The 12,302-nt window shown below is 40.8% G+C and overlaps 1 protein-coding gene across 1 annotated transcript in view; it reads left to right on the top strand.

Annotated features, from left to right (window-relative positions):
* The window catches only part of MEMO1 (mediator of cell motility 1), a 38,883-nt gene extending 32,652 nt beyond the window's left edge, over positions 1 to 6,231 (top strand). Inside the window, exons 7-9 of the mRNA XM_083176259.1 lie at positions 1,936 to 2,012; positions 3,315 to 3,419; positions 5,460 to 6,231. Of these exons, the coding sequence (XP_083032385.1) occupies positions 1,936 to 2,012; positions 3,315 to 3,419; positions 5,460 to 5,591 (314 nt within the window). The 3' untranslated portion in view covers positions 5,592 to 6,231. The remainder of the gene's footprint in view (positions 1 to 1,935; positions 2,013 to 3,314; positions 3,420 to 5,459) is intronic.
* Positions 6,232 to 12,302: the final 6,071 nt, after the last annotated feature.

The raw sequence follows: 12,302 nt of genomic DNA, 5'->3' as shown, positions 1-12,302 counted from the left end.
TTGTGGGGGGGTTCCACTGTATTGGTGCTTGGGGGGTCTTGGTAATGCGACATAGCACCCACCAAAATTCCACCAGAATCTGAGCTGCAAAATCCAAAAATCACTCCTTCCCTTCTGAGTCCTGCCATGCACCCAACTGGTATTTTTTGGTCACATGTGAGGCATTGCCGTACTCGGGAGAAATTGGGGCACAGATTTTGGGGTGCTTTTTCTCCTTCATACCTTCTGAAAATGAAAAATTTTGAGCCAGAACTGCATTTTTGTGTAAAAAATTTAATTTTTAATTTTCACTGCCCAGTTGTACCACAATTGGTGAAACCCCTGGGGGTTTGAAATGTACACTATACCCCTAGATGAATTCCCTGAGGGGTGTAGTTTGCAAAATGGGGTCACTTGTGGGGGGGTTCCTAAATTTTAGCATCTTATGGTGCCTAGAAACCTACATGGTGCCTAAAAAATAATCTCATGAAAAGGAGGCTCCAAAATCAAGTAGGTGCTCCTTCTATTATGAAGCCTGTGGTTTGGTCAACGTGCACACTAGGGCCACATATAGGATATTTATGAAAACAAAAGAATTGGGGGAATCAATTTTTAGTCACATTTCTCTAGTAAAATGTACTGTGTTCCTTAGAAAAATGTATTAAAATTGCAAATCTGCAAAAAAAATGAAATTTTGAAATTTCACCTACACTTTGTTTTAATTCCTGTGAAACACCTAAAGGGTTAACAAACTTCCAAAATGCTGTTTTGAATACTGTGAGGGGTGCAGTTTTTGAAATGGTATCATTTATGGGGGTGTCTCACATACAAGTCCCTCAAAGTCAAAGAACTGAACTGGTCCCTAAAAAAATCAGTGTTTGAAATTTTCTTGAAAATTTTAGAATTTGCTATTCATATTGTAAGCCTCCTAGTGTCCAAAAAAATTAAAAGGAAGTTGAAATAATGATGGGAACATAAAGTAGACATATGGTCTATGTTAGTTATTAACTATTTTGAGTGGTATGATTATTTGTCTCACAAGCAGAAAATTTAACATTTTGCAAATTGCTAAATTTTCCATTTTTTTCCGACATTTTGGTATTTTTCACAAAAAAACACAGACTGTATCGACCCAAATTTACCACTAATTTGAAGTACAATGTGTCATGTGTCACGAAAAAACAATCTCAAAATCACTGGGATAAGTAAAAGCAAAAAAAAGTTATCCCCACTTAAGTGATACATGTCAGATTTGAAAAAAAGGGCTCTGTCAGGAACGCAAAAACTGGCTCTGTCAGGAAGGGGTTAAGGGAATAGATCACGTTTACATATACAAAAATAACACTCATGTCAACTATTTGGTAATGTGCAAAGACATACAGAGGTAAATGCATTAAAGAACATGTTACAAATAATGTTTAAATATTGTAGACATAATTTGCATTCTTACCTTCTACAACCGTGCTGTATCCAATATAAGCAACAGTGCTGTATCAGATCTAATATTCAAGGGATCTGTGGTGCATTTAAAAAAAAAAAATAATAATAATTTTTTGAGTTACAATGTTCCGGATCCTCCTTCATTTCAGCCTTGAAATTGATAATGAAAGATTCTCCTGCTCAATGATATATGAGCCAGTGTAGTCCAAATTGCCTGTACACAAACGGGCTTGGATTATCGATCTGCGGCCTGGATAACTACAATACACGGCCGTTATCGGCAGAACGGGCCAACAGCTTCTGAAGTTGGGCCCGTTCTGCCGTCATCCTGCATTAATGCTGTAGTTAATGACTGCATTGAATAGGGAGCCGCCGCTATTTCCCATGTCGGAAATAGCGGCGGCACATTTCATACCCCCAATGGGATCAATTACTGTTCTAAAGTTGTCTGTATTTAAGTATATTATATACAGAGTAAAAGTAAAACCATCCCATATGTTCTATTTTCTTTTACAGGGCAACGATTTCGTTATACTTATTATGATGAATCTCAAGGAGAAATTTATAGGTCAATTGAAAATTTAGACAAAATGGTAAGGAATACACCTTTAATCTAATTTCTGAGTACAAATGGAATTCCTATGGGGTGTCTCTCAGTTTGGTTGTGTTTTGAGATGGGAGGGAGGCACATTCCATTAGAAATCTGATTATCTGGCTCTGCACTGACATGAATTACACGTTGCCTCAGAAAAGAAACATCAGTCCATCAGACTGATTGTAACAATCAGTCCAGATTTTGATCATTCATTTACACAACTTGAGTGGTAAATCAGCCACATAATTAGTTTCACACTTGCCTGAATTTGGCAGCACTCTAGATTACATCAACCAATGTTGGACTAGGGCATGAAGGGGACATCGGGGGAATGCAGTGGAAGGGGCCCATGCACTGATTAGTATTCATTAGATATTAGAGGTGGGAGTGCGGCCCATCTGGCATTCCCCTGTACCCTGTGGCCCAGTACATCCCTGACATCAACTCTTTTGACTAGAAGATGGTTAATGTTCTATTTCATGTATTTAGGGGTGACACTACTATGTGGCGCTTTAAAAAAATAAATAGATAGATATATAGTTCAGCCTCTGTTTTCAAAGGGGCAATAATATTAAAGCACACACTAATAAAAATAATACGTATTCCCTCGTGCCCTTCCTTCTTACACCAATTTCTAGTTATAAATACGGTATTGTCCGCTGATGCAGCTACGTTTATATACCATGTAGTTGTCCTATACTACCTTGAAATGTAAACTGCTGTTTGCTTATTTATGTACACTGTAGCTGGCTGCTGCTAATCCCTTGTGACACTGTGTAAATAAAAGATAATCATCATATTGGGCCAGATGTACCAAGCTCAAAATAGTGATAAAGTTGAGTGATAAACGACCAATCAGCTGCTAACTGCTATTGTACAGGCTGGGTTTGAAGGATAACAGGAGCTGGATGTTTATCACTCTCCACTTTATCACATTCTAAAGCTTTGTGTATCTGGCATATTGTATTTAATACTATAATGCTTTAAGTCCATTGTCTAAAACTGTTGAATCAGCAGCTCTGACTAGTGACACAAAGTAATTTAACCCCATCGGAAAATGTCCTATTAACAGTTGTAATTTACTGCTGCAAATGAATTCTCCGGGGCCTTTATTATTCGTCCCGATGGCACCATTTAACAGGGATTATACTGAGGCGCCGGAATCCTATTCCACTAGAAACAGCCCTTCAGAGCAGCAAGAACACGTGGAACCGGGCATTTATCACCTGCAAAATGTTTTTTTTTTTTTATGTCCAGCATTAAGCAGAAATATACACTTACTAACTCCTCTCCATTTCAGGGTATGAGTATTATAGAACAACTAGATCCTGTACCATTTAGCAATTACTTGAAGAAATATCATAATACTATATGTGGAAGACACCCCATTGGGGTATTATTAAACGTGAGTATAATTCTTGTCCACTGCCTACAAGTTCTCATTATATTCATATTGTTTAGTTTTATTTTCCTTTGAACCAATATTTCTTGTTATGTGGTGAAAACTGGGTACACACGATCAGATATTGTACAGCAATCCTTATGCCGTGTACACACGGTGAGATTCCCTTGCTATTCGATTTAGATTTGAGTGCTATGCACTCTTTGCTAACTCTGTACTATTTACATACAATTCATGCAGTCTACATTCGATTTGCACTATATAGTCATTGCTGCTCTGTCTATCTGGGTTTTTATATGTGCTGCCACGGGAGCGCGCATCGGGATCGTAAGGTAAAAAAACTATGCGATCCCGAAGCGATTATAGTCAAAATCTCATGCTGATTGTACCCGTGTGTACACACCATTAAGGTGCCCATACACGGTCCGTTTAACGGATCCATTCGGCACTTAATTAGCACGCATCGCATCGGATCGCATCCCTAGTGCATGCCTTGTGCATGCACTGTGATCCGATGCCATGTGTACCTAGTACAAAAAGTATGTGCAGCACATACTTTTTGTACCGTACTATGTGATGCGCGGGAGCGCGCATCGCATAGTACTAAACGGAGCCGGCGAAAACGGACCGTGTATGGGCTGCATTAGAGTGATTATCAGATTGTGGGTCCTGTACACACGGAGTACTTTTTTGCCTAGATTGTACTTGGGAGGTAGGGAGTGATATGGCATATGCATCACATGCTACATTGCCTTCCAATCTCAGTGTTGCAGGAGCTTTGAAGCTGTAAATTGGCCTCCCATACCCCTTTCACATCGCAACTAATTACCGGGTACAAGATGGTTTCTTGCCGGTTCAAACTGGTAATTAGTGCAATGGGAAAGGGGTTACTGGGTCCCGCAAGCTGGTAGCAACATGGCAATAAGAACCGGTAAAAAAGAAGGGTTCTTACCAGTTCGTTGCTGTGCAGTGTGAACGGGTTAAACGGGTCGAGTGACCCATTTTCCGTTCACACTTTGGAGAAGGCAGTGCTTGGAGCAGCGCCAGCTCTACGCGTTGCCTCCTTAACCACCATGGATGACGCGCTGACTCCCCACTGCGCCCCGGATTACAGCGGCACCGACAATTTAGTTAACCATGTAGTGAAGTACATTATATGAGGTAGGGGCATTAACTATGTGCAGGAGCGCTCATCGTTATCAGTTAAGCATATACACTACGTTTCTTTTATTTTCAACAATCTCCCCCGCAGAAGGGCGCTTCTGACCAATTTTTGTTTATTTATTTTAAAAGAGAAAATCGTGTAGGGCTTTACTCCCCAGCATACACATGATCCAGTTATCAGGCAGATTGGCCAATACTTGGATGTTGTGTACCTGGCTGTATATCCTTTCCATTTAAATGAATTAATTTGAATGATGGCTTTTCTGTCATAGCATTGGTATGCTCTCAGCTATTATTATTGTTTTAAGTCTGCCTTTTTAAATACTGATACACTTGGAATTATGCATTAGTAGTATCTTAAACTGTAGGTTATACTTGCCCCTAACCCTCAGTTTGGGTTTTTCATAATGTGTAGAAGATGAATATTGGCCCTTATTCAGATCTGATCGCAGTACAAATTTGTCCTCAAAATGGACAAAACCATGTGCACTACAGGTGGGGCAGATGTAACAAGTGCAAAGAGAGTTAGATTTAAGTGAGTTATTTTGTTTATGTGCAGGGTAAATACTGGCTGCATTATTTTTACACTGCAATTTACATTTAATTTTCAACACACCCCACCCAAATTTAACTCTCTCTAAACGTGTTACATCTGCCCCACCTGCAGTGCACATGGTTTTGCCCATTTTAAGAACAAGTTTGTACTGCGATCAGATCTGAATAAGGGCCATTTTTAAAAGGGTTTTTTCACCCTTATCTCTCTATGTGGACAAAAAATCATTCTAAATGAGAACAGAAGGAAACCTCTTTGCTCCCTTTCTGCTTGCTGTATGAAACCTTCTTTTGTAGAGAGATTTACCCCTCTTTCTTCTTTTCTAGGCTGCAACGGAGCTTCAGAAGAATGGCGTTGACATGAGCTTCTCATTCTTGAACTATGCTCAGTCTAGCCAGTGCCGAAACTGGCAGGACAGTTCCGTGAGCTATGCTGCTGGAGCCCTTGTGGTGCATTGAGCCACTAAACACTCAGGGATGCCACTGAAACACAATGCTGACACACACCTTCTTTCTTTCTGCCCATGGTGTCATAGACAAGCAGTAGCACAGTGCTGCTCTGGGGAGATAAAAGGATACCCAACCCAGTTCATATCTTTACTATTTTATTATTATTTTTTTTCATTATTTTTTTTTCCTAATAGGTGTAGTCCTATCTTGTTTTTTGTTTATTTTATTGTTTTAGTTTATTTTTCTTTTCACCCCATTTTACATGACAATTGCTTTCTTGGTTATGGTATCAGAAGTTAAGTTGTGTCAGTGTTTGTGAACTTGAAATCAACCAATGACCAGCTGTGGCAAATGACTACAAAATGTTAGTAACATGGAATAAGTTAGCCTTTACCATAACCTGAATTTGCACTGTTTGCAGGTATGTGCACATGTACTCAGCTTTCAGAATAGTTTTGCAAGTTGTAAAACAAAATTATAAAAAAAAATAAAGGGTGAAAGCTTTTTAATAAAAAAAAATGCATTTATAAATGATTCTTTATCCTATATTAGAATATAATACAATTCATGTATAGTCGGTTAGTACCAGTGTTGTACAACAAATACTTTCTATTTTAGTTGCTAATAAAGGGCTACACAAACCAAACAATGTGTGGATTTATTTTCATTAAAGGGGTTATCCTGAAGGCAAGTTTCAGTTTACACTGTTACAGAAGAAACATTTGAAAAGGTCCATGAAATGCATGTACTGGTCTGTTGTTTTTAATCAATTATCAGATCATTTTTACAGGAGCAACTCCACCTCACTAAGATCTGATTTCAAATGACAAAAAGGAAGACCTAGATTAATTAACTCCATTACAGAGTATGGGACAGATGTACTAAGCCTTGCAGAGTAATTAAGCGGAGAGAGATACACAACCTCTAACATTGCAGGTAGAAGCTGATTGGCTGGCAGTTTATCTCTGTCCAAGACTTCCTGTCCCTGTGTGAGGGCCCTGGTCAGCTCATCATTGAGGGAGTTTTTCTGCTCTGGCCAGACCTGTGGAAGCTGTCTCTGAAGTGTATGGTCAGATCGTCCTGACAGCAGAAAAATTGGCCATTCAACATCTGGGTAGCGTTACTCTGTTTACTTGTTTCCTACTATTGGTTGATGCTTATTACACCCACTACTAAATTTTCAGTAAAATAGCACCATGCAAGGACGATGGAAATATTTATAGATGTCTGCCAGCAAGTCCTTTCTGTATTTTAATTTGATGGCTGATGTTATCTTGTTCAGTTTTGTACTGATTACTAATGGTCCATTACATAAACGTCTAGTCTATAAAATTGTCATCACCAGTACTTCAAGGCTTTGTTTTCCTGTTACTCCCAAGCTGAACTGCATGCTTTGATCAGTATCCACTGCTCACTATCTTTTACATGTTCAGCCTAAACAATGATCTGTTTATGTATATCTGAAAACATTAAAAAGCTAGAGCAGCAGCTGTTCTGTGGCTTTTTTTCTTTTACAGGCAGCGTTTCTAGTTTATCTGCATACATAGACTATGTGATGCAAAGAACGTATTTTCATAAAAGCAAAATAACAGTACATATCCTCATTCTGAAACTGAGGTTTATTTCTAAAGCATTTATTGTGTTCTAAAACCAGTCACTTCTGAGTGTGATTATGTCTGACTAGCTAAGTCCGCTCGAGGCAAAAGCTTTGAAAGCTTGTCTGCTACCCTGTGATTGCCTCTGTTGCTGTATGTGAGAAAGTGATGGAGTTCACTCGCTTCCAGCAGATGGCAGTGTTTCAGTTACACATGGACACTAGACATATACATATATATATATATATATATATATATATATATATATATATATATATATATATATATATATATATATATATACCAAAAAGACACACACTCTCCAGACTGTTTGATGCAAAATAAAAAGCTGTGTATTTGTATTCACATAAACATCAAATGTAAAAAGAAGGGTACTCAACGTTAGCGTTTCAGTCCATAAAGGACCTTCCTCAGGAGTTAGACAACAAGGGCATCCATTTGGGGTGAAGCACAGCGTGGACCACACAGCAGGTTCCTACAGCAAGGAGCCACTGTTGGTCATGTGATATATATACCCCCCCAGGCATGTCAAAAGGGCGTCAACCAAATCAATCAATGTGTGCAGTAACTTACTTCTGTGTTCCACGCTGGAGTGCATATGACATCACTTCCGGTTTTGTGGTGCCACAAAAAACGAGTGTAAATGAATGAATAACAATCAAAAAAATGTCACTATGTGCATATTGGCAGCATATAGCTGAGCACTGAGCAGCTAAGCATGCTGCATCTAACAGACAAGTATGTCTGTGTGTAGCATTAGCAGAGACAGGAAGTGGTGGGGGCGTCATTAGGAGACGGACCTAGGATTCCAATGTAAACAATGCAGTCAGCGGGGAACAAAGGACCTGGAATAAAGGTTCCTATTGCTGAAATGAATGAAGTGGCTAATGAGCCTAGCACTGGATAGACAGCAATGGGCGGGGGCATCATTACATGACGCACCAAGGACTCTAATGTATTAAATCCGGTCCTGGTGAAAAGATAACCTGACATAAAGTTCCTACAAGTGAATAATGTATAATGAGGCTGTTAAGCCCAGCGCCAGATCTGACAGCCACAGGGGGGCACACAAATACACAGACAAGGACATGGACAATCAATACATCAATATATATACAATAGAAAAAATGTACTAAGCATAAATGCATGAACAAGGTATAGTACGCTGAAAAAAATACAGAGACAAAAATAAGAAAAATAGGACAAAAAGAGGTTATAAGCGAGTTACACAGTCCAGAGCACCACCATATAGGACATGCTAAAAATATGAAAAATGTGAAAAAATATGAAAAATATAAAAAATGTATATACAAGTTGAAGACATAAACCACTGCTCACAATATCAACCCTATGATGTGAGAAGCTGTCGAATTAGGGGAGGAGCCAAAAAATTAGAGAAGTAATGGTAGGTTAGTAACATTATCATTTCAGGTCACTGGAGCTTGAAAATTCACGCTCGGGAGATGGTGTCCGATAAAAGGCTTTACCTAAGGAAAATATTTAGTGGATTGTGTTCGTTTAGACCAAACGGGGCCACAGTATTTAGTCGGTGGATCCATTTAGATTCACATTTTTTAAGGATTAGGGCTCTATCGCCGCCCCTGGGGGGTGGTGGTACCCAGTCGATAATTCTGCATTTAATCGACGCCACTTGATGTTTATGTAGCAGACAATGTTGTGCGACGGGCTTGTCGGAGCTGCCCTTGGCGTGTGCCTTGTTGATGGCGCTCCTGTGGTTCGCCATTCGCTCGCGGAAGGAACAGGTGGTAAGGCCCACATAGGTCAAGCCGCATGGGCAATGGAGCAGATAAATGATGTGATCCATCAAACAGTGCAATTTGTAGTGGATCTTAATGGAAATCCCGCTGTGTGGGTGTGGGAAGCTGGCTCCTGGAATCATGGAATTGCACGTTGTGCACCCAGCACATTTAAAACAGCCCGGTCTGCGGGTATGTAGCCAGGTAGTATCGCCAGTAGAGGTCTGACCCTTGTGTTTAAGTAGTTGATTCAAATTTCTACCCCTGCGGTATGCCACGGTTGGCCGATCAGGTATTGCCTTGTGTAAAATCGGATCGGTTGCTACAACTGGCCAATGTTGACGGATGGCTCTAGAGATCGTTGTAGACTTCTCATCAAATTGGGTGACGTAAATGTTAGTGGGCCCACTTTTCGTGGTCGGATTGCTAAACTTGGAGCGAGCTTTCTTCAGACATTCGTCCAATAGCTTCTTATGGTACCCCCTAGCAAGGAATCTGTCCTGCATTTCAAGCAGTTGTGCTTCCATTCGTGTAGGGCAGGTATTGTTACGGAGAACCCGCATGAATTGAGATATGGGGAGACTGTCCTTCAATCCAGGGGGGTGGTTGCTTGTTGCAAAGAGCAAGGAGTTGCGATCCGTATGTTTGCGGTACAAGGTACTGCCAAGTTTGTTCTCACTTTTAAAAATGGTAACGTCCAGAAAATTTATGGACTGGGGATTGACTTGTCCTGTAAATCTAATGGTGGTGGGTAGACTGTTAAGCTCACTGAGCATCTCATCAAACTCACTGGAGGTGCCATTCCACAAAATAAAAATATCATCGATAAAACGCTTGAAATAAACAATAAATTGACCATAATGGGGAAGGATATATTTCTGTTCATAGGCATGCATGAAAGTGTTAGCATATGATGGCGCTACGTTGGAGCCCATCGCGGTCCCCACCCGCTGGATATAGTATTGGTTGTTGAACATAAAGTGGTTGTGGGTCAATATAAGTTCTAATAATTCAACCACAAACTCAACGGGGGGATCGCGGTGGGCTCCAACGCAGAGCAAATCACGTATGGCCATACAGCCCTCGTCATGAGGAATGACGGTATAAAGGGCACACACGTCAAGTGTGGCCAATAGTGTATCAGGGCCTATGTCGGGTATCAGATTAAGTTTTTCCAAAAAATCCCCTGTATCCCTGATGTAACTGGGAATCAGAGGCATGAGTTTCTGTAGGAAACCATCGATAAATACCGCCAGAGGCTGCAACAAGGAACCCCTCCCCGAGATGATGGGGCGCCCCGGGGGATTAACAAGGGTCTTGTGCACCTTTGGCAAGGTATATATCGTGGGGCAAATTGGATAATCCACAGTAAGATATTTGGCCAGGCCCTCTGTGATCCATTGGTTCTGTAAGGCACGTAAGATAGTCACATCCACACGCCGTTTGATGCGTGGGATGGGGTTGGTGGTGCAGAGTTCGTAGGTGCTACTGTCGGCTAATTGTCTGCAGATCTCTGCATCAAATGCGGACTTATTCTGCAGCACTATCGAGCCCCCCTTGTCCGCCCCTACAATTATCAAGTTGGGATCGGCTCTTAGGGTGACTATTGCCTGTCTCTGGATGGGTGACAGATTGCTATAATATCTGTCTTTCTTATCATTGCATACATCATGGTGTACCATCCTTTGATAGGTCCGTATGCTCGGGTTAGTCGATGGTGGATCAAAAAGGCTAGGTCTGAGTAGTGCTTTGGCAGTGGAGGAGGTACTACTGGCCGTTTTGTCAGCGAAAAATGTCAGGTTATCTTTTCACCAGGACCGGATTTAATACATTAGAGTCCTTGGTGCGTCATGTAATGATGCCCCCGCCCATTGCTGTCTATCCAGTGCTAGGCTCATTAGCCACTTCATTCATTTCAGCAATAGGAACCTTTATTCCAGGTCCTTTGTTCCCCGCTGACTGCATTGTTTACATTGGAGTCCTAGGTCCGTCTCCTAATGACGCCCCCACCACTTCCTGTCTCTGCTAATGCTACACACAGACATACTTGTCTGTTAGATGCAGCATGCTTAGCTGCTCAGTGCTCAGCTATATGCTGCCAATATGCACATAGTGACATTTTTTTGATTGTTATTCATTCATTTACACTCGTTTTTTGTGGCACCACAAAACCGGAAGTGATGTCATATGCACTCCAGCGTGGAACACAGAAGTAAGTTACTGCACACATTGATTGATTTGGTTGACGCCCTTTTGACATGCCTGGGGGGGTATATATATCACATGACCAACAGTGGCTCCTTGCTGTAGGAACCTGCTGTGTGGTCCACGCTGTGCTTCACCCCAAATGGATGCCCTTGTTGTCTAACTCCTGAGGAAGGTCCTTTATGGACTGAAACGCTAACGTTGAGTACCCTTCTTTTTACATTTGATGTTTATGTGAATACAAATACACAGCTTTTTATTTTGCATCAAACAGTCTGGAGAGTGTGTCTTTTTGGTCTTTATATACATGGACTTTGTTTCTTGTAAGGAAAGTTCTGGACGTCACCCCAGCGGTTGAATATTTTTTGTATGGAGTGCGATCTTATTGCATATATCTATGATTATCCTAACCTCAGTGTTCGGATCTTCTGATTGGTCACCCATTACCTACTTCATGTGGTTGCATCTTTTTTTATGTGGAGGACTACACACAGCTTTTTTCTCCAACTTGGAACCTACTGTTACACTGGGACTACACCCCCTGGCTTTATCTCGGGGTTGTTTTCACATTTTTGTATAGGCTTTGTATATTGACAGGGATTCTGTCTATATATTGCTCTTTTGATCTTAGCATCTTTGTCTTTTTGCATTTTTTTTGAGGTTATTGTTCTCATCATAGCCTGTTGACGTGCCAGCTTCACAATTTTCTTGTACGCTTTTTTTCATAGTTGGTATTTATCCACACGCTTTGTATATTTACTGTTATGTCTCAGGGTCAACCTATTGCATTTGATGAGGGCCTTTTGTTTGCAGCAGAGAACACCTTGGTCTCATTAACAGATGACGATGCAGACAAGGTGTACTTTGACCATTTAGAGTTTGGTAAATTACCCTCTGAGAAACCCATTGATTTGTTCCACAAAATTCTTCGATTACGCAGGAGGGAGGTAGAACTGACGGCCCACGGCCAATTTTTGTCCGAGTATCACAGGACTAAAAAAATCCCGAGAGGATTTAGAGTTGCCAACGTTCCCACCATTGGAAGAACCAATGCCTCTTTCTGCAGTAAATGGTGCGGAGTTCTTAATAAATGTTCGCTGGATTTAATCCTCCTCGTAATCGAAGAAGTAGGCATTGAATTG

Source organism: Crinia signifera, chromosome 3 (assembly GCF_055691185.1).
Source record: "Crinia signifera chromosome 3, ASM5569118v1, whole genome shotgun sequence".
Classification (NCBI taxonomy): Eukaryota; Metazoa; Chordata; class Amphibia; order Anura; family Myobatrachidae; genus Crinia; species Crinia signifera.
This window is presented reverse-complemented; position numbering and strand designations above follow the sequence as displayed.